This window comes from Entelurus aequoreus, linkage group LG17 (assembly GCF_033978785.1).
Source record: "Entelurus aequoreus isolate RoL-2023_Sb linkage group LG17, RoL_Eaeq_v1.1, whole genome shotgun sequence".
NCBI classification, from domain to species: Eukaryota; Metazoa; Chordata; class Actinopteri; order Syngnathiformes; family Syngnathidae; genus Entelurus; species Entelurus aequoreus.
In genome coordinates, this window is record NC_084747.1 from 36225272 (window position 1) to 36249254 (window position 23983).

At 39.8% G+C, this 23983-nt stretch overlaps 1 protein-coding gene across 3 annotated transcripts in view; it reads right to left on the reverse strand.

The window, feature by feature from the left end:
* Nucleotides 1-1466: 1466 nt before the first annotated feature.
* Nucleotides 1467-23983, reverse strand: part of LOC133632854 (ras association domain-containing protein 2-like) — a 43711-nt gene continuing 21194 nt past the window's right edge. Inside the window, exons 2-11 of one of the 3 annotated variants that reach the window (XR_009821717.1) lie at nt 17558-17631; nt 17381-17456; nt 17105-17256; nt 15205-15317; nt 14976-15121; nt 14747-14900; nt 14392-14513; nt 14217-14314; nt 11868-14139; nt 1467-3518 (exon numbers count right to left, since the gene is read on the reverse strand). Coding sequence is in view for 2 of the 3 variants with exons in the window: in XM_062025609.1 (XP_061881593.1) it covers nt 14070-14139; nt 14217-14314; nt 14392-14513; nt 14747-14900; nt 14976-15121; nt 15205-15317; nt 17105-17256; nt 17381-17456; nt 17558-17610 (984 nt within the window). In the remaining variant the exon portion in view is untranslated. Of the gene's footprint in view, nt 3519-11646; nt 14140-14216; nt 14315-14391; nt 14514-14746; nt 14901-14975; nt 15122-15204; nt 15318-17104; nt 17257-17380; nt 17457-17557; nt 17632-18886; nt 20043-23983 lie in introns of those variants that run through there. The other 2 variants (XM_062025609.1, XM_062025608.1) reach the window with 2 other exon arrangements.

Sequence of the window (23983 nt, forward strand, 5' to 3'; positions counted from 1 at the left end):
TCAGGGGTTTCAAACTCATTTTAGCTCAGGGGCCACATGGAGGAAAATCCATTGCCAAATGGGCCGGACTGGTAAAATCATGGCATGATAACCTAAAAATAAAGACAACTTTAGATTGTTTTCTTGGTTTGAAAATAGAACAAGCCCATTCTGAAAATGGACAAATTATGTTGTGTTTTTTTTACATTCACATGTTGCGGTTAATATTATTTTATCTTCCTTTGTTGCTGTTTATACTTTATGACAGAGGTGTCCAAAGTGCGGCCCGCGGGCCATTTGCGGCCCACAGCTAATCGTTTACCGGCCCTCCACACATTCTGCAAAATTGATAGTATTGCAAAAATTAAAAAAAAACATTTAAAAAAAAAGTGGAATGAGGTGAAATCTAACGAGAAAAAGTTGCAATGTTGACACAAAGCTGCCATGCAGGCTGTTTTTTTTTCTTTGTCTTTGTTTATTTGTATTTTTTTTGGCCATTGCTAAAAAAAAAAAAAAAGACAAACAATCTCTGTTACAGTGAATTATTACTTAAAAAATTTCACTTTAAAATGTTTTATGTGGAAAAAATATTGCATATATTGTGTGGTTGCCATAAAAAAACATCAAAGTTTTATTTGAAAAAACTTTAATACAAACAAAATAATAGTTCAAACGTAAAATCGACAGATATATCTGAAGTTGATCCCGTAATTTAAGTGTTAAAAGTAAAAAAAAACTAATAAAAATGTATCACTTTATGAGTGGGGGACCTTTTGGATCCATAATATATTTAGTAGGATTTTATTTAACATTTCACTGTGATTACTCAAAAATATTAAATAATTAAAATCAATGGTGTCCTGCATTATTGATCTTTTAGGGCTCTAATTACTAAAAACTGCATATTTCAGTTTTACTATAAAAAAAACAAAGTTGTCTTTGACAGAAAAGGCATAAAACTTTTGTTGATATAGAGATTTACTGTAAGCGTTAAATAAAAAATAATAATAATTTGACTTATTTTTTACATTTTAATGACTGAGGCCCTTTATGGTCCCCGGGAGCCCTAAAGGTTAAAAAAAAAAAAAAAATCCATATATTTTGTTAAGGTTTGAAAATGAAAAATATCAAAATGGCCCCCGCATGCTTAAACTTTTCTGTGTGCGGCCCTCAGTGGAAAAAGTTTGGACACCCCTGCTTTACGAATAAATGATGTGATACTGTTCATCATCATAATAGGTGGAAGTGAGTCTGGCAGTTTTAAAATGCTCCCATTGGTGTACATTTTTAATCTATCAGAAAATGAAATTAATAAAAATATTTGTTATTAATATAATTTGCTCATTTTCCTCAACTGACAACAAAAGTTGTGAATTTAGACTCATTTCATTCATAACACATGAAGTTAGAAGCAGATACATATTTCAGCATATTTGTGCGTGCCCAGAAAATGTGTCCCCACGCAGTCATAAATCCTACACGAAATGTACAGATTATTAAACGCATTTATTTGGGTATAAATGTCACAAGTTACATTACCAACAACATCGTTGACAATATGGCATGAAAGTTACTCTCCACATTTTGTTTACTATCACTAATAAGCAGCGTGAGCATGTAGTCACGCTCGCTCTCGTGGCTGCGGATACAAAGAATTGCTATTGCGACATCCAGTGGACACATTTAGAACAGCAATTTTTTTCATAAAAAAAAAAATTACTGCTAATTTTTGTATTTAGCAAACTCATTTCGCAGGCCGGATAAAACCTGTTTGCGGGCCAGATCCAGCCCACGGGTCGTACGTTTGACATCCCTGGTTTATATGATTATTCATTATTGATAAGTCATCTCTGTAAACCAAAAAAAAAACATTATTTGCAGATTACGGGACTACATGTTTTCGGGTAAAAATGCACAAAAACACACACATAAAAATGCACATAAAGTATGCTGTCGGAGTCATAAGCAAAAGTTACATTTTATTTGATTATAGTTGAAAAGACACAAGCACCGATGCTAATGAAATGAAAACAATTTTAGAGGTCATATTAGATGACAAAATGAGCTGGAAATGTCAACATAGCGTAGGAAGAAACACTCCAATATATGTAATACATTTATTATTATTAAATGGGTTATATTTGTATAACGCTTTTCTACCTTTAAGGTACTCAAAGCGCTTTGACACTATTTCCACATTCACCCATTCACAAACACGTTCACACACTGAAGGCGAGAGCTGCCATGCAAGGCCCTAACCACGACCCATCAGGAGCAAGTGTGAAGTGTCTTGCTCAAGGACACAACGGACGTGACGAGGTTGGTAGTAGGTGGGGATCGAACCAGGAACCCTCAGGTTGCTGGCACGGCCACTCTCCCAACGGCTCCACGGCGTTATTGTTCTTATTGATGGTATTACAAAGTAGTAAGATGAAGATTGGCTGTGAGAATCTACCGCAGTAATTCTTGTTTCCTGTTGCCCCACACGTGTCATTTTTCAATAAAATAAGATAAGTACATCTCTGCATAACACTTTATTCTTAACACTAAAGAAAAATAATAAATGAATCTCAATCAATTTACAACAAAGAATAACTTTAATAACATTGTTTTTTAGTTTAAAAGAAAATATTTTATGTGCATCAAAAAATATATATTTTAACTATATAAACTTTTTTGACCGACGTAAGTCCTTTGATACTAATAATTATAATTAAATAAACTCAGGAGCAAAATATACAGTATATAACATCCATGCATCCATTTTCTATAACCTGCAAAAATAATAAAAAATAATAAAATGTGTGCTGATTTTTTAAAATCATAATGGGTAAGTCAGGATTAATGGCTACATTGAGTAAGTTTTGTAGTGCAGCTTGTTGAAACGGGGTGTGAAGCATGTTCCCGAGGATCTCACGCGGCCTCACGCTATTTAAGAAGTACTAATACTGTAATGTCACTCTAGCAGTTCACCCTTGTGTCCACACGGGGGTGCAGTTGAGTGTAGCTTCTATAGCTAGAGCATCAAGTGGCATGTTCACATGATGGCTGGCAGTGCCGACCAGTGTCCGAGCAGCAGAGACAGCAGGGTGCCAATAAGGACGATGATGCTGCTGTAGATGCGTCCACTCGACGCTCCAGTGTAGTACTCCAAATCTCCAGAGCCCTCCGCCTCATACGCTGGTTTGGAGGCATGGCCAGCAGCTACTCTCGGGTAGCCGTAACCCCCTCCAAAGCCCCCGATCCCCCCATAACCTCCATAGCCTCCGTAGCCTCCGTATCCTCCACCGTAGCCGTACCCGGGGCGGCTCAGGGCAGAGCCCAGCATGGTTCCTCCGATGGCCCCCACTGCCGCTGCTCCAGCTATTTTACCGGTGCTGGGTCCACTGCTCCTTGGAGGTGGTGCTCGGTAGACCGGTCTGCTGCCTCCACCTCCCCCTCTAAAGCCTCCACCACGTCTGGCCTCGGGGGTGGGTACCACCGTGGCTAGGAGCAGCACGCCCAGGATCACTGACAACAGTTTGAACATGATCGTTGACCTGAAACGACACAATGTTTATACAATATGCACTACTGTACTGCATCACTTATATTGGGCTTAGAAAGTCTTTCAAAAATGAGATGAGGTGGCGACTTGTCCAGGGTGTACCCCGCCTTCCGCCCGGATGTAGCTGAGATAGGCTCCAGCACCCCCCGCGACCCAGAAAGGGACAAGCGGTAGTAAATGGATGGATGGTTATTCAAAAAGTATTTTGTAGCACAGTATTGTAAATCCTCTACAGCAGTGGTCCCCAACCACCGGGCCACGGCCCGGTACCGGTCCGTGGCCCGGTACCGGTCCGTGTACCGATTGGGCCGCACAAGAAATTAAAAAATATATATTTTAATTTTTTATTTTATTAAATCAACATAAAAAACAATATATACATTATATATCAATATAGATCAATACAGTCTGCAGGGATACAGTCCGTAAGCACACATGATTGTATTTCTTTATGACCAAAAAAAAAAAAAAAAAACATACCCCCCCGCTTTTTGTAGCTGCGGACCGGTCAACGCTTGAAAATTTGTCCCACGGGGGGGGGGGGGACTGACTGTATTGATCTATATTGATATATAATGTAGGAACCAGTAATATATTAATAACAGAAAGAAACAACCCTTTTGTGCGAATGAGTGTGAATGGGGGAGGGAGGTTTTTTGGGTTGGTGCACTAATTGTAAGTATATCTTGTTTTTTATTGATTTAATAAAAATAAAAATAATTTTTTATTTATTTATTTTTTAAATTTCTTGTGCGGCCAATCGATCCACAGACCGGTACCGGGCCGCGGACCGGTGGTTGGGGACCACTGCTCTACAGTATACGTCATATTGTCACATTTTTCAAAAGTTTGTGATTAACAAAGAGTGGCCTGCCCTTTAAATATAGGCACCATATTGCAGTTTCATCTTTTGAGGTAACTAATTATTTGTACTGTAAGTAAACGGTTACGCATACTGTTTACCACACGTGTCAAACTCAAGGCCCGGGGGCCAAATTGGACACGCAACATTTTATCTGGCCAGCAAACACCTGGAAATGATGTGTCAATAAAGTACTTAATATTTTCTCACTAAATGTCATTGATTTTTTAAAATTTTGACAGAAAAAATATATGTACTCCCTGAAATTGCATATCTTTTCAACTTTAATAGTATCCAATAATGCAACAAATATTACAGTATATTATCATACTTTCCAAACATGTTTTTGTCTAAATGAAAATAAAAATTAACTTTACAGCTAACTACCCATCAAATTAATAAAAATGACAATACATTTTATGTTGTTCTTTACAGTATATTACTGTAAATTTAAAAAACTACTACTATTTTTTGCATTAAAATTCTGTTGACTGAGCCGCCAATTTTTGACGGTAATATCTACGGTTGTTGTTTTTAATGGTATGTTACTGTAAATGGAAAGACGGTACATTTGTTTTTACAGTACAAAAACAGGCAGCTAAGTTGCCAGAATAAAAAAAGAACTTGTACTGTTTTTCCATTAACAATATCATGTTGTAAAAACCAATGTCAATTTAAGACAAAAATTCTGGCAACTAAGCTGCCAGCTTTTTCTGTAAAAAAAAAAAAAAAAGACCCCCAAAAAGACAGGTAGTTTTTCCAATTACCGTGAAATGTTTAAAAAAAAACAGAAAAACACTATTTGACAGTGAAATTTTTAATGTAAAATCGACAGTCTACTTAAAACAATTCATATAATTACTAATAGAATCCAGAGGCAAATTCATACATTATTCGCTGTTACAAGCAGCCCTCTGGTGGCAGCCATAACTGTGATGTGGCCCTCAATTAAAACGAGTTTGACATCCCTGCTGTATATGTTTTACACACTTCCTGCCAAGACAGAAGGTCTTGGGTTTGATTCTTTCTGTGTGGATTGCATGTTCTCCCCGTGACTGCATGGGTTGTCTACACATACTCCGGCTTTCTCCGACCTCCAAAGACATGGGGATAGGCTGATGGGCAACACTAAATTGACCCTAGTGTGTGAATGTGAATGTGAATATTGTCTATCTGTGTACATGGGGATAGGCTGATTGGCAACACTAAATTGGCCCTAGTGTGTGAATGTGAATGTGAATATTGTCTATCTGTGTACATGGGGATAGGCTGATTGGCAACACTAAATTGGCCCTAGTGTGTGAATGTGAATGTGAATATTGTCTATCTGTGTACATGGGGATAGGCTGATTGGCAACACTAAATTGGCCCTAGTGTGTGAATGTGAATGTGAATATTGTCTATCTGTGTTGGCCCTGCGATGAGGTGGCGACTTGTTCAGCCTATCCCGAATGCAGCTGGGATAGGCTTCGGTCCCCTTGCGACCCGCATAGGGGCAAGCAGTAGAAAATGGAATGAATTAGAAGACTCATCTACTGAATGGCTGGTGACAGGAAGCGTGCGCTCGTGAGAAGTTGGATAGAATAACAAGTGTCATGCAGTTTTTTCTTGAAAATGTTGATGTTTATATGGAACTCACTTGCTGTACGGTTGTTTATAAATGAGCCTATCAGTGCTAGTAAGGCAGTTTGCTCCTTACTGGGATTACAACAGTTTCTTGTCAAGTTCTTTTGGATTTTAACCTGCCTGACCAAGTTTATTTTACACCAACTATTTACAGGAGCTTCCCTGCTGCACCTTCACATATAAAAAATCGATTTTTGAAAGGATTTAAAAAACTGATGTTATGGTTGCTATTGAACTGCTTTTGTAATATAAATGAGCTTTCGTTATGTGGTGTGTATTCTTGGGGCGTGGCTTACATGGTCGGACCAGGAAGAGGGCGTGTTTTAATGCTTGCAGCCTCTTTCAAACCATGGGTACACTCTAAGCAGCCTCCTATCCGCTGCACACGTGCCCCTTAGCGTCATGACATTACCTGCATCACCATCATCATACTGGTATCAGAGCTTTTCAAAGACGTGTATTACAAAGCATTATAAACTTTGAGGAACATTTAAAGGCCTACTGAAACCCACTACTACCGACCACGCAGATGAAATCTTAACATTGCAACACATGCCAATACGGCCGGGTTAACTTATAAAGTGCAATTTTAAATTTCCCGCTAAACTTCCGGTTGAAAACGTCTATGTATGATGACGTATGCGCGTGACGTAAACGGTTGATACGGAAGTATTGGTACCCCATTGAATACAATACAAAAAAGCTCTGTTTTAATTTCAAAATTCCACAGTATTCTGGACATCTGTGTTGGTGAATCTTTTGCAATTTGTTTAATGAACAATGAAGACTGCAAAGAAGAAAGTTGTAGGTGGGATCGGTGTATTAGCGGCTGGCTCCAGCAACACAACCAGGAGGACTTTGACTTGGATAGCAGACGTGCTATCCAACGCTAGCCGCCGACCGCACGGATGATCGGGTGAAGTCCTTCGTCGCACCGTCGATCGCTGGAACGCAGGTGAGCACGAGTGTTGATGAGCAGATGAGGGCTGGCTGGCGTAGGTGGATAGCTAAGGTTTTTAGCATAGCTCTGTGAGGTCCCGTTGCTAAGTTAGCTTCAATGGCGTCGTTAGCAACAGCATTGTTAAGCTTCGCCAGGCTGGAAAGCATTAACCGTGTATTTACAGGTCCATGGTTTAATAGTATTGTTGATCTTCTGTCTATCCTTCCAGTCAGGGGCTTATTTCTTTTGTTTCTATCTGCATTTAAGCCCGATGCTATCACGTTAGCTCCGTAGCTAAAGTGTTTCGCCGATGTATTGTCGTGGAGATAAAAGTCACTGTGAATGTCCATTTCGCGTTCTCGACTCTCATTTTCAAGAGGATATAGTATCCGAGGTGGTTTGAAATACAAATCCGTGATCCACAATAGAAAAAGGAGAGAGTGTGGAATCCAATGAGCCAGCTTGTACCTAAGTTACGGTCAGAGCGAAAAAAGATGCGTCCTGCACTGCACTCTAGTCCTTCACTCTTACGTACCTCATCCACAAATCTTTCATCCTGGCTCAAATTAATCGGGTAATCGTCGCTTTCTCAGTCCGAATCGCTCTCGCTGCTGGTGTAAACAATGGGGAAATGTGAGGAGCCTTTCAACCTGCGATGTCACGCTACTTCCGGTACAGGCAAAGCTTTTTTTTATCAGCGACCAAAAGTTGCAAACTTTATCGTCGATGTTCTCTACTAAATTCTTTCAGCAAAATATGGCAATATCGCGAAATGATCAAGTATGACACATAACATGGATCTGCTATCCCCGTTTAAATAAAAACATTTCATTTCAGTAGGCCTTTAACAAAATATTTTTACAGCTATGTTGCAGCTGCGTTGTGAAATGTGTGTGTGTGTATATATATATATGTGTGTGTGTGTATGTATATATATATATATATATATATATATATATATATATATATATATATATATATATATATATGTAGATGTATATGTGTCCAAAAAACATGCACCTGGGAATAGGTTTATTGGCAACACTAAATTGGCCCTAGTGTGTGAATGTTGTCTGTCTATCTGTATTGGCCCTGTGATGAGGTGGCGACTTGTCCAGGGTGTACCCCGCCTTCCGCCCGAAGCAGCTGAGATAGGCTCCAGCACCCCCCGCGACCCCGAACGGGACAAGCGGTAGAAAATGGATGGATGGATGTGTGTATATATATATGTGTATATATATACATATATATATAATGTGTGTGTGTGTGTGTATATATATATGTATGTATGTGTGTGTGTATATACACTACCGTTCAAAAGTTTGGGGTCACCCAAACAATTTTGTGAAATAGCCTTCATTTCTTAGAACAAGAATAGACTGTCGAGTTTCAGATGAAAGTTCTCTTTTTCTGGCCATTTTGAGCGCTTAATTGACCCCACAAATGTGATGCTCCAGAAACTCAATCTGCTCAAAGGAAGGTCAGTTTTGTAGCTTCTGTAACGAGCTAAACTGTTTTCAGATGTGTGAACATGATTGCACAAGGGTTTTCTAATCATCAATTAGCCTTCTGAGTCAATGAGCAAACACATTGTACCATTAGAACACTGGAGTGATAGTTTCTGGAAATGGGCCTCTATACACCTATGTAGATATTGCACCAAAAACCAGACATTTGCAGCTAGAATAGTCATTTACCACATTACAAATATAAAGAGTGTATTTCTTTAAAGTTAAGACTATTTTAAAGTTATCTTCATTGAAAAGTACAGTGTTTTTCCTTCAAAAATAAGGACATTTCAATGTGACCCCAAACTTTTGAACGGTAGTGTATATATATATATATTGTGTGTGTGTGTATATATATATATATATGTATGTATATATATATGTATATATATGTGTGTGTGTGTGTGTGTGTGTCCAAAAAACATGCACCTGGGAATAGGTTTATTGGCGACACTAAATTGGCCCTAGTGTGTGAATGTTGTCTGTCTATCTGTATTGGCCGTGTGATGAGGTGGCGACTTGTCCAGGGTGTACCCCGCCTTCCGCCCGAAGCAGCTGAGATAGGCTCCAGCACCCCCCGCGACCCGAACGGGACAAGCGGTACAAAATGGATGGATGGATGTGTGTGTGTATATATATATATGTGTGTGTGTGTATATATATATACACTACCGTTCAAAAGTTTGGGGTCACATTGAAATGTCCTTATTTTTGAAGGAAAAGCACTGTACTTTTCAATGAAGATAACTTTAAACTTGTTTTAACTTTAAAGAAATACACTCTATACATTGCTAATGTGGTAAATGACTATTCTAGCTGCAAATGTCTGGTTTTTGGTGCAATATCTACGTAGGTGTATAGAGGCCCATTTCCAGCAACTATCACTCCAGTGTTCTGATGGTACAATGTGTTTGCTCATTGGCTCAGAAGGCTAATTGATGATTAGAAAACCCTTGTGCAATCATGTTCACACATGTGAAAACAATTTAGCTCATTACAGAAGCTACAAAACTGACCTTCCTTTGAGCAGATTGAGTTTCTGGAGCATCACATTTGTGGGGTCAATTAAACACTCAAAATGGCCAGAAAAAGAGAACTTTCATCTGAAACTCGACAGTCTATTCTTGTTCTTAGAAATGAAGGCTATTCCACAAAATTGTTTGGGTGACCCCAAACTTTTGAACGGTAGTGTATATATATATATATATATGTGTGTGTGTGATATACAGGACTGTCTCAGAAAATTAGAATATTGTGATAAAGTCCTTTATTTTCACTACATTCTATGGAGATGATTTCATTTTCCAGCATGATCTGGCACCTGCCCACAGTGCCAAAACCACCAGTAACTGGTGTACTGACCATGGCATTACTGTCCTGGATTGGCCTGCCAACTCCCCTGACCTGAACCCCATAGAGAATTTGTGGGGTATTGTGAAGAAGAAGCTGAAAGACACCAGACCCAATAATGCAAATGAGCTAAAGGCCGTTATTGAAGCATCCTGGGCACCCATAACACCTCAGTAATGCCACAGGCTGATTGCCTCCATGCCACGCCGCAGTGATGCAGTAATCCGTGCAAAAGGATTCCCAACCAAGTGCTGAGTGCAATAATTGACATTTTCAAATGTTCAATTTTGTTTTGCTGTTATAAATCTTTTTTTTTTTCTTGGTCTGAGGAAATATTCTAATTTTTTGAGATACGATTTTTGAGTTTTCTTAAGCTGTATGCCATAATCAGCAATATTAAAATAATAAAAGGCTTGCAATATTTCAGTTGATGTGTAATGAATCCAGAATGTATGACATTTTGTTTTTTTTAATTGCATTACAGAAAATAAAGAACTTTATCACAATATTCTAATTTTCTGAGACAGTCCTGTGTATTTATGTGTGATATATATATGTATATATATATATATGTATGTATGTGTGTGTATATATGTATGTATATGTATGTGTGAATATATGTATACATATATATATGTATATGTTTGTGTATATATATATGTGTGTGTGTATATATATATATGTGAATATATGTATACATATATATGTATATATACGTGTGTATATATATATACATATGTTAAAGTGTACTTGTTTTATATATATATATATATATATATATACACACATGTTAAAATGTACTTGTTTTATATTTTCTAGTGAATGCCAGCCTCTCAATAATGTAGTTAGCTGTAGTTATGTCTCTCATCATCGTTTTTGCATAGCAGCACCCACTATATGCCTAACACTCTCTGCAGTTGAGTAACATTGTTGGCAGTGACAAATGCAAACAAGATGTTCTCAAGACACGTGTTATTTTTACCATGCTGCCAAACAAATCTCCTAATCCTTTCAAAGTGATAACTTGTACGTAAGCGGCACCAAGACCAGGGGTCAGATAGCTTGCATAAGTTCTGGAGACCTGACTTGGAGACTAATACAAGTATGAGAGGATAAAATACTAATTTGTTCAACACAAAAATTGCTTATTGCCTTGTCTACATACTATTTTTTCAGTACTATATTCCTTTGTTGACCAAATATATTACTATTCTTTGATTTTTATGACATCAGTTACATCATATTATATAATGCATAATTATTATGCATTAACAGTATTAATAGTGGCATTATTATAAGAAAATAAAATCACACATCAACATTTACAAACACATACATTTTGACCTGACGCATAAAACACAGACCCATAGACATTTTTGATTGAAAATATGTCATACACACTAATGGTTATTTATGAACCACTTGATTTGTTTGAATTGCTACTACCATGAATACTTCAGATCTGATAAGACAACAGCTTTTGCTACATTTGTCTTGTTTGGTGAGTGTGAATGATATCAAGAGTGTCTTACTTGTTTGGGAATAAATCCAAGATCTTCAAGTGATGCTCTTCCACCTCCAGAAGTTTGTGTGTAACTAAGCAGTTCAGAGACTGAAAGCAGTAAATGTGTCTTAGGGTGGGCTGGTTGCCCTTCAGACAGGTTCTAGGTGGTGATTGGCTGGGTGAAGCAGTAAGCTGCTGTACTCCTGACAGTAGGACTTAAGTACCTAGTGTGTGTGTGTGTGTGTGTGTGTGTGTGTGTGCTGCCAATGTCCAACGAGAGAATAACACATCTTAGTCCTGAGCATGACTAATTGGATATTGACAACATTACATAACATTTGATGCATTTTCTCAAGTATCTTTTTTTTAATTAAATTACAATCGTTGTTCAATACATTTTCATAGCATCATGAGTTGTTCACATGTCAAAGACAAATAGTTTTCAATAACAAGTCATACAAAAAAACATGCACATTTTCAAATGACGCTACTGTTACCATCTTGCGATGATAGTGTGGTTAGCGCGCAGGAAGCACCTTGAAGCAGCTTACCTGTGTCTCAGTCAGCAAATATTATTTCATCAACAGCACGCACACAAACATGGCAACAGCGCCGCACTCACGCTGACCTACTTCCACTCACAATGTGAGATTGTGTAAACTGTGTGCATCACATCTTTTCCACAAGTTAATGTGCTTTTTGTACCAGACTAAACAACAGTCCAAACACCCAACATGATAATGTGCTTTTCCAATTGTTTGTTTGATTGATGCTCTTTCCACCTTATGACCATCAAAGCACTTTTACGACATCACTCAATGTGGCCATGATTCTTAATAAGGTGTATGATGCCATAAAGGGAAAATAACAGCTGGAATCAAACCTACAATGTTTAAGTAGAGGGACAATCCTTTTTATCATTGCCTAATGCTGCCATCTTTAAAGGGGCTGTTTGCAACTTCCTCAGTTACATACTTTTTAAACCAAAAAACATAACGAGCACACCACTGGCTAGTTTATGTTACCAGTAGTGGTTGACAGAACATAGATGTTTGAAGTGTTTTTCACGATTAATAATTATATTAAATAAAATCTGCTAGTTGGTCCGATGAATTTGTTTGCCGTGCAGGCTTTTGTCACTCACTGTTGCCACATCCACACATACATGAGGGAGCATGCAGTCCCAGAGAAGCAACTAACAATTTATAGTCAAGTTATGATAGAATATTCATTAAAAAGTGATAGCTAATGAGCCAGATGGCTATCATTAGCTGACAGCACACAAAGCTGTGTTACAGACATGCGTAGTTATGTGCTGAAAACGTAAGAGTCCGCGATATAAAACTTAAAACACTTTTTGTCACCCTCTAGGTGTCTGCGTAAAGGTTGCAAACTGCCCCTCTAAGGAAACTGCAGTAAAAACGAGCCCGCTCTGCTGTTTTTAAGGAGTCTGCTGCAATATTGTTAGTCAAAGGTTCCATATATTCTAAGAGCGCTTTACTGTTTTTAAGGAATTTACTGAAAAATAAACACAAGTCAAAGATTCTCTCTATCAGTGGTCCCCAACCTTTGCACCTGGGACAGGTCTAATGTCTGTATTATTTTTGTGGATCTTCCTTCCACACGTAGCAGATAAATACAACTCACTATAACGCAGAGCTAGTGGGAGCCCTGGGCTTTTTTCTTTGTGATGAGATGGTCCCTGGCAGGTTGATGGTTGACACACTATATACCATTAACCTGCTATGGACTGCAGATTGCTTAGTTTTTGGCTACAATCTCACACATTTACATTGTATATGTTCATTACTGTGCATTGTCCCTTGTAAGAAAGATATAACAAATGGTGACTTCCTATCAGGAGTTTTATTATACAGCTTTGATATTATTGGTGTCTAGTGGGACACGCAAAAGTTCATTCAGAGAAAATTAAGTCGTCTGTAAATGATTTAATGTTTGTGTGATGCGGTAGAAAATACATCACGGACCGGTCGCGGTCCCTGGGCCAATTGTTGGAGACCACTGCTCTCTACGACAGGTGCCCTCAGCTGTTTTTAGGATTAGGAAACTACCAGTCCAACATTTTCTATGACGAACCCCAATCTGTTTTTAAAGAATCTGCTACAAAAATGGTAATAAAATATTCTCTATTGTCCTGAAAATCAGCATCTTCTGCAGTAGATATTTGTTTTTGGTCAGAGTTACACACTTCAGGAAGAAATAGTCCCTGTTATGCGAACCACAAATGTCCGCTGCAGATGACCCCGGTTCTCAGCCCACTGCTGTTTTTAGGAATGTACTGCAAAAAAGCTGGTCACAGATCTTTCTTTTTGTCGGGAGTTTTCTGCTGTTTTTAGCACTCTGTTGCATAAATGTTAGTCTCTCCCAAGTGTTGAACTGAACATGCAGGCTGGGCTGATGTCCGCGAAGGGCTTAATATGTCTGCTGTAAAACCAATTGAGTCCATTTGGTTACCAATTTAACACAAGCATGGAACACAGTGCATTGTGGGAGATAATTAAGGCTCATCGCCTTTGTGTCCCCCCCACCTTTGTGCTTATACATGTAAAACTTTCATGTAGGGATCATGTGATCATTGCTTGTTGTGTTTTTATCAGGCACTTGACTCAAAGCATGACTTAATGCATGTGCTTAAAATGAATAACTAGCATAAAACAATCACTGTGTTGTAAAATGTCCACACACAATGTAAACCTTCACCTACAAAGTTCCCCCGGATAATAGTTGCTAGTTCACATACACGAGGCTGCTTCTGGCAGACAGCCCAGCTGCTTCTCTATGATGCAGCGCAGGATGTTGTACCTGCCATACAATCACACACACATGTCAGTGGCTTGAGTAGGTAGAACATTAGTTTGACTCAAGAACACTTCCTGTACCTTCTCCTCAGTTTTTGCACCTCTCTGTCCTCCTCTTCTTTCAGCTTGGTGACGAAGCTCTGCAGGACCGGCATCTCAAACTTGATATACTGCGCCACCTGGTGGAATGGAGGAAACGAGGCATGAGAGAGAAGAAGTGAGGCTCCTCCTCATGGTGAGTGATGAAGGTGTTTACATCATAGGTGACTTCTTCTCCTAGATCCTCCTCCATGAGGAACAGCTTACACACTTGCTCACATGGGCCCTGCATTATTCTCAACACCAGTGGGAAGTCGCTGCGTTTCAGCTTTGCACGCTCTGAAACACATTAGTGGCCTGTCAAGAAAAGGTGCTAATGTGGGGAAGTATTTTTATTACAAATTTGCAGTTCTATGGTCATTATTACATTGTTTTTTTTTTTGCCATCACAGATACAATTCTGTGGTGGCAAACGAAAAAGCTTGATATGATTTGACCTCCCAAGAATATCCTGCTAAACTAAGACTCATCTGACCATGATGACCATGATGTGTGATGAAGTGTGAAGTTACCTCCACTAGTATGAACGAGGTAGAGTGCAAAGTCATCGGGGCTGTTTTCAATCTTAAACTTGTTGAGAAGAACTCGTAGCACCTGAGGAGTTGTCATGCAGCTGTTGATGCGTACGTTGGTCACAGAGCCAAAAGCAGGAGTGAACACGGCTGTCTGAGTAAATAATCAGTCATCAATGATCAAATCAACTCAATCCTTTAGTTCTCATTGATATGGAGCTGTGGGCACCTTGTGGTTGTAGAAGTGTCCGTTGATGGAGAAGCGATGGCGCCGGATCTTCCTCTGGTCGCTCGGGGAGCGCCGGTGGACCCGCCTTAGAACACCGGCGTCACTTTTGGTTCTGAGGAGCTGAGCTGAGTTTTCACTGTCCTCTTCTGGATCAGTGAGACACACACAATGGTAAAGAGTCAAGAGTTACACAAGTTGTAATTTTTATACTTTTAACAAAGACACTCACCTTCTGTGTGCTCCTCCATCACACCGTTCTCTGATTGGTTGTCGGGAGAGGTCACCTCCAAAGTGGGCACAGTCATGTGTGGCGTCTGTTGGCTGTCTGTGCTGTTTGGGGAGCTACGGGTGACAAAATTAAATAATAAAATATTGACTTTTTGTCTCCTTGTCTGGACTTTGTCAGACCACAAAATTAGGTACACCCAGACAACCTAATGAAGCTGAAATAAGCATAATCATCCATCCATCCGTTTTCTACCGCTTGTTCCTTTCAGGGTCGCGGGGGGTGATGGAGCCTATCAGCTGCATTCGGGCGGAAGGCAGTGTACACACTGGACAAGTCGCCACCTCATCGCAGGGCCAACACAGACAGACAACATTCACACTCACATTCACACACTAGGGCCAATTTAGCGTTGCCCACTACTACCGACCACGCAGTCTGATAGTTTTTATATCAATGATAAAATCTTAACATTGCAACACATGCCAATACGGCCGGGTTAACTTATAAAGTGCAATTTTAAATTTCCCGGCAAACTTCCGGCTGAAAACGTTTCGATATGATGACGTTTGCGCGTGACGTCAACGGTTGAAGCGGAAGTATTCGGAGCCCATTGAATCCAATACAAAAAGCTCTGTTTTCATCTCAAAATTCCACAGTATTCTGGACATCTGTGTTGGTGAATCTTTTGCAATGTGTTTAATGAACAATGGAGACGGCAAAGAAGAAAGTCGTAGGTGGGATCGGTGTATTAGCGGCGGACTACAGCAACACAACCAGGAGGACTTTGAGATGGATAGCAGACGCGCTAGCCGCCGACCTCACCTTGACTTCCTCCGTCTCCGGGCCGCCGACCGCATCGGTGATCGGGTGAAGTCCTTCGTTGTACCGTTGATCACTGGAACGCAGGTGAGCACGGGTCGTGATGAGCAGATGAGAGCTGGCGTAGGTGCAGAGCTAATGTTTTTAGCATAGCTCTGTCGAGGTTCCGTAGCAAAGTTAGCTTCAATGGCATCGTTAGCAACAGCATTGCTAAGCTTCGCCAAGCTGGAAAGCATTAACCGTGTAGTTACATGTTCAGAGTTTGGTAGTATTGTTGATCTTCTGTCTATCCTTCCAGTCAGGGACTTATTTGTTTTGTTTCTATATGCAGTTAAGCCCGATGCTATCACGTTAGCTCAGTAGCTAAAGTGCTTCACCGATGTATTGTCGTGGAGATAAAAGTCACTGTGAATGTCCATTTCGCGTTCTCGACTCTCATTTTCAAGAGGATATAGTATCCGAGGTGGTTTAAAATACAAATCCGTGATCCACAAGAGAAAAAGGAGAGAGTGTGGAATCCAATGAGCCCTTGTACCTAAGTTACGGTCAGAGCGAAAAAGATACGTTCTGCACTGCACGCTAGTCCTTCACTTTTACGTTCCTCATCCACGAAGCTTTCATCCTCGCTCAAATTAATGGGGTAATCGTTGCTTTCTCGGTCAGAATCTCTCTCGCTGCTGGTGTAAACAATAGGAAAATGTGAGCAGCCCTTCCTCCGGTGTCGTCACGCTACTTCCGGTAGGGGCAAGGCTTTTTTTTTGTCAGAGACCAAAAGTTGCGAACTTTATCGTCGTCGTTCTATACTAAATCCTTTCAGCAAAAATATGGCAATATCGCGAAATGATCAAGTATGACACATAGAATGGATCTGCTATCCCCGTTTAAATTAAAAAAATTAATTTCAGTAGGCCTTTAACTGAAGACATCTCTGACCTAGCATTAATGTTTTTATATTTTTGTAAAGACAAAGCTTTTGTTATTGTAGGTGTACCTAATGAAGTGTCCATTCAGTGTACATTTGTCCCTAGCGCATCAACATTTCCGGTCAGTGGCGTAACCTGACCCCGTGTGCACTTCGTACCCTTGACTGTCCAGAATGCAACCTGAGTGCCAGGATGTGGAGGAGGGAGGCGGTCGTATCCGCTCATGGTCGTCCTGCATCTGAAGCCTGATTGGACGACGCAGGCCCCAAAAGATGTTCAATAGGCCTTCAACGATCAGCTCGCCCTCTTCCTGGTAGGGATCAATGAATGACATGCCATAGATAGACAGAGTCATCCAGGCTTTTCAGATCGGATGACTGAAAGGAATGTGTGTAAAATGGGGCAACGCTGTAAAAATACGTGCGCTCACACACCTCTCTGTGTCTGAGCTGTAGATTTTGTCCTTCATAGTAAAGGTTGTACGTCTTTAGATGTGAGAGAATGGTTGCCCTGGAGACAGAGATGGTTTGTGGTTACATCTCAATCTTTAGCATGTCTTTGCATCACACAATTTTTTTTGTGCATAGAGCAGAAAAAAGCGAGAGGCTTACTTGCTGATGAACTTGTTCTCTCCGATCTGAACCCCGTTGTGTATGTCGTCCATGGCCAGACAGCATGAGAGGCACTGGGAGGAGAAACAAACCACAGAGTTGATCATTTTCAGCAGAGTTATGATTACTCCTGACCAAGCAGCAGCCAGCACAGATGTGAGGACCAGGGCAAACAACACTAGAGTGATTGCATGGTAACTATTTCCTCTGAGAGACAAATGAACACTTTGGAATCCAGTCTACACACAAATGTATTGGCTTTCACTTTCTTTATGTCTATCTTTGTGTAAAAAGAAGCTTCTGTGTGGGGAGAACAGGTGCAGGACACATGCGCAACCCGCTGAGCGAAGCCAAAGTCCTAGCAGCTGCTGCAACATGGACATAAGCATCCATCACATGAAGTAAGAACAATACGTGAAAGAGTAGGGGTTCATAGTGTTTATTTGGCTACAAGCTAAACACATTCAGATAAAATGAGAAAGTAAAGAAGCGGAAATCTGGCTTAAGCATTTGCCAAAAGGGTGAAGTATTTTAAGTGTTTTTCCAGTACTGAGTTCATACAAAAAGTCTCAACTGCTGTCACGTATGTGTAGCAAAGGATGATTTCACCAGATGTCGTTGAGTTTCTGCTTTTCATTTAAATCCCCAAACATAACAACACTTGCTTTTATTCACCATCTTGTCAGTTGAGGAGCTTGTTGATAGCATGAAGCGTTTAGCAGACAAAAGGTGCTTGATTACTTCCAACACGTGGCCAACAAATGCAACATGCGTGTTTGTGTGTAATACATCACAAATGAGCATATCTGTGCCATGATCGTCAACAATGTCTTGATGATGACTGTGTGGAAGTAGTGCTTCTGTTAAGAGCCCACCCATCCATCCACTTTCTACCGCTTGTCCCTTTTGGGGTTGCGGGGGGTGCTTGAGCCTATCTCAGCTGCATTCGGGCGGAAGGCGGGCCATTTTCAGCATTCCATTTTGTTGAAATGTTCTACTTCCTGTTTTTGTTAACCTTCTCTTATGTTCAGACAGTATGGAGCATTTTTTGTGAACAAAGGACTTTGACTTGGTGTTGTGCATTCAAGCGCTGATGTTAAAAGATTCAAGGAATGAGGTGCATTTTGGGTGGGGAGTGTGTTATTTTGCTCACAAACAGTGAAAAAAACACAACATGGCCTCCATGGTTAGTACAAGAGAACTAGACAAAAAAGGATTGTAGTGCATCCTTTAAATGGACATTAATTGGGATTCAAAGACACTGATTATTTGTAGTTCATAGACAGCAGATAAATACATAAGTAATAAATACACCATTAATGTACGTACCAGCAAGTATGATTAGCGTTGTCATCCAGTGTGTGTTTCGAATGTGCAACAAGCAAACAGATGAGAGGCTGGCATATGAAGGAAGCTCTCTGCTTCCGCTGTATCACTTCCTCCTTTGCTCGAAACTGACACACGGCGCGACACCGGCCGGGAGAGAGAGGAGGAGAACGGCGCTGGACTAGGCAACGAAGAGGATGGAACGCACGGGAAGAACGGTCCGGGAGGAGAGGACGAGGCGATGGGAGGCATCAGCGTGGAAGGAGAATATAACGACGAGGTGAACGACGGCGAAGAAGAAGACGGCGGCAGCGGCAGCGAGTCCGGAGACAACATGGGGGCTCTGGACGAGAATGACGGTACTGAGTAGCATTGATCCGAGAAATGGGGTAAGAACACCACTACAACTGACACTTATGTAAATAGACACATCCACGGTTGCCTGCCAAGGAAATGGACACATTGAAGGGAATAGACTGATGGGAAACGGACAGAGATTTACTTTCTTTTGGACTTTTGCAAGAACTTGGGACTCACGGGGGGGAGGGGGATGGTCAGGGGAAATAAGGGAAACGCTGGTATGGTTTATTGGTTTAGTCTATGTTTGAACTCTCATTCTATAAGATATTAGATCTGGAATCAGATAGAATACAAACCTTTTTTTTTGTTTTGTTCTGTTTGTGTGTGTGTGTGTGTATGTGGGTGTGTGTGTGTGTGGGTGTGTGCGTGTGTGTGTATCCATTCATACATATGTGTGTGGGTGCGTGCGTGAGTATCCACATCAGGACATGGATCGTGTGTGGGTGCTTTTGTGGGAATGTGGGCAAGTTCGCATGTTTTTGTATGCATATGTATGTGTGAATGGGATTTTACGTGGGTATCTGATAAACATTTAGAAGCACTACATGTTTGTAATGATCCTTTATGTATTTTACTGTAAACCTTTTTTATTTATATTTTCCACGGAGGGAGAGAGGAAAGATGACGGTATAAGGGAGAATGTATAATATTTAAGGGACTAAATTGGTTGAACATTGGATATCATACAGGCGACAAAACATTATGGAACCTGATCTGTACAGGGTTCAACTTGAATATCTTTTCATACTCTTGTGTACTAAAAGAGGGATTTGGAAGGCATTTCCCCTTCGTCTCAGCTCGATGGTTGTCTCTGCTTTCACCACCTATTTCCCTCTCTCCCTCTATATTTTTCTATTTGTTTATATTTTTTATTATTTTCTATTTTATTACTCAGTTGTACTGCATATATGTTGAGGATGAGACCGATCTATATATACATCAATATTATGGATAAGTTGTTGACTTTGTTTTACACTGGACATGCTAGCGTAGAGGGGCTCCCCTGTCCCCGTTCCCGGTGGGCTTGTCTCCGGGGCGCTGTGGTGGGTGCTGCCGTAGCTGGGTCGACAGCCGGTTTAGTGTTGTGGTGCTGCGGTGGCGCCCGTTGGGGCGCTCGGGAGACAGGTCTATACGTACCCTGGTGCAATGGAAGTAGTGTGATATGCGAAATGAATACTACCACATTCCTTTTTTCAAGTGAATATATGCGTGGTTGTGGGTGAGTGCGTATATGTATTTACATGTATGTGCACATATAGGTCCGCATATATATTACCGGTTTTTTTCTGTTTTGTTTTTTTGTCTCTCATGTTCAAAAAAGAACACTGGTTACTAGGTAGTATAACTAGGAATATGCTCTCTGTCCTGATATAGATATAATCCCAGAGATTTAACTTTGATATAGAATCATGAACCGTGGATATTGATACTTTTTGTTTTCTTATTGGAACATTGACTTTTCTCCTATATACCCTCTTAGGGGTTTTTGTTTATCTTTTCTTTTATTCTAACTCACAATGTTATGGTTGAGGGACCTGTGTAGAGGAGAGTCGCTCGCTGTGCGATAGAGATAGGAAATGGTTAAAGCTAGCCAGGTTGAGGATTGGAGAGGATCACGCGAGCGAGCCTCTGTACCTTGGGGGTCATCTTTTGTTTCTTGTTTTATTTTTATTTTTATTTTCTTCATTATTCAAAAAAATTTAACTGAAACATGCAACAGACGTGATACAGGGAAGACAGAAAAAGTACGAAAGGAAAACCTTTATGCAAAGTAATGAAGTAAGGGTGGTGTCATTGAATGTTAATGGGTTAAACAATCCGATTAAGAGAAGCAAAGTCTTGGCTAAATTCAAAAAGGAAAAGATGCAGGTAATATATTTACAGGAAACGCACTTATCTAAACAGGAACATGAAAAATTCAGGAAACTCGGATACAACAATACATTTTACAGTACATTCTTAAAACAGAGTAATAGGAGGGGTGTCGCCATATTAATATCGAACTCAGTTAAATTTGAATTAATCAAGGAAATATGTGATAAAGAGGGGAGATATATAATAGTGAAAGGGAAATTGGAAAACCAAACAGTAACGTTAATTAATGTCTATGTCCCCCCAGATAGCGGTAAATCCACGTATGAGAAAATATTTGATGTTATTAACAAAGAAGCAGAGGGGGTTTGGCTGTGTGGAGGTGACATTAATCTGACTTTGAATTATAACTTAGACACGACAAGCACGATTAGAAGTAAGGAACACATTAGCAAATATGTGAACATAATGATGAAGGAATTGGGAATAATAGACATATGGAGAGAACTACACCCGTTGGAGAAGGACTATACTCATTACTCAGCACCACATCAAATGTACAGTAGAATAGATATGTATCTGATGAACAAAGAAGAAATACACAGAGTGAAGGAGTGCAACATAGGAGTAACGGATCTCTCAGACCATAGTGCCATATACTTGACAATTCATCTAAATAGTAGGAAGAAAAACACGTTATGGAGATTGAATGTGGGCATCCTGAATAGTGAAAGTGTGATAGAATCAACAAAAAAAGATATAACCTCATATTTAGAAGAGAATGATAACGGGGAGGTGGAGCCGACAATTTTATGGGATGCTCTGAAGGCGGTCTTAAGGGGGAAGTTGATAGCTCAAACATCTTTTATGAAAAAGGCAAGATTAGAATTATATCAAAAACGAATCGGAAAATTGAAAGATTTGGAACAACAACATAAAACAGTGGGAACCTCTGAGATAATGGATCAGATTAAAGACATGAGAAAAAAAGTAAACGAAATGCTTATGGATGAGGTCGAAAAAAAGACCAGGTTTGTGAAACAAACATACTACGAGGGAGGCTCTAAAGCAACAAAGATGTTAGCTAGGAGACTGAAAAAACAACAAACATTAAATAATATTCACAAAATAAGGGACCCCAAGACCAACAACCTATTATACGATCCAGAAGCGATTGAAAACGTATTTGAAAATTATTATCGAACACTATATACACAACCAGTTGCGGCAAGAGAGGAGGAAATGGAACTTCTCTTAAATTCATTGGACCTGCCTTCATTGGGAGTTAGCCAAAACAAGATGCTAAACGCTAATATAACAATTGGGGAAATTGAAGAAGCAATACAAAGGACCAAAAATAACAAATCCCCGGGGACAGATGGCTTTAGTGCCGAATTTTACAAGACATTTAAAGAAGAGTTGATTCCCTTATTACAGACCTCCTTTAATTACACCCTTAAAAAAGGAAAAATTCCCCCCTCATGGAAAGAAGCGATTATATCAGTAATACATAAAGAAGGTAAAGATAAAGAAGACTGTAACAATTATAGACCTATTTCGCTACTGAATGTGGACTACAAGTTGTATACATCTATTATTTCAAAAAGGTTTGAAAACTTTATGTCGGATCTAATAGAGGACTGCCAAACTGGATTTATTAGGGAAAGACAAACTCAGGATAACATAAGGAGAGCCTTACATTTAGTTGATGAAATACAGAAGACAAAAACAAGTGCTATGCTCGTGAGTGTTGATGCTCACAAAGCATTCGACAGTGTAAATTGGTTATACCTGTATAAAGTAATGGAAAGACTAGGCTTTAACAAAAAATCAGTACAGATAATAAAGTCACTATACCAAGAACCATCAGCTAGAGTCAAAATAAATGGAAGTCTTTCGAAAAGCTTCAAATTGGAGAGGTCTACCAGGCAGGGTTGCTGTTTATCCCCGACGTTATTCGCATTATTTATAGAACCATTAGCCCAACTGATTAGAGAAAACAAGGAAATTAAAGGTATACAGATTAGACATAATGAACACAAGGTGGGGCTTTTTGCAGACGATGTACTGATCTATCTCCGAGATCCAGAAGAAACATTCCCTAGATTAATGAGAACCCTCGAAGATTATGGACGATATTCGGGGTATAAGTTAAATGTCACAAAAACACAAATATTATTGTTAAACTATAACCCCTCATTAGAAATTAGAGAGACGTATAAACTAAATTGGGACCTGGAAATGGTCAAATATTTGGGAGTTAATATAACAAAGGAAAGAGATAAACTATATGAAGCCAACTATGGGTCGATAAATCTGAGGCTTAAAATGGATCTGGAGAGATGGTCAGTGCTGTGTCTGGACTTAAGCTCAAGAATAGAAATAATCAAGATGAATGTGTTGCCGAGACTCTTGTACTTGTTTCAATCCCTACCAGTAGCAGTACCACAAATACAATTTGATGAGTGGGATAAAAATATATCGAGATTCATATGGGGGGGTAAAAGACCCAGAATTAGGTTCGAAACTCTCCAGCTGCCCAAGGTAAAAGGGGGAATGGCATTGCCAAATCTGAAAGAATATTTCCATGCAGCCCAACTTCGGTATCTAGTATGCTGGTGTAGACCAGAATACGAAGCGAAATGGAAGGGAATTGAATTAGACCAGGGGAGAGATCTTATCCAAAACTTGTTGGCAAATAAAACAATAGAAAAGAGAGTAGAGGCAGAACTGAGTCCGATTACTAAATTTACAATTGGAATTTGGAATAATATCTCAAAAAAATACAAATTAGAGGATGAAAGAAAGATACTAGGATGGTTGACACGTGATCCCAATTTCAAGCCTGGGTTCGAAGATCATGGGTTTAAACAGTGGGAACGAAAAGGCTTGACGGCAATGTGCACACTGTTGGAAGATGGGCAGATG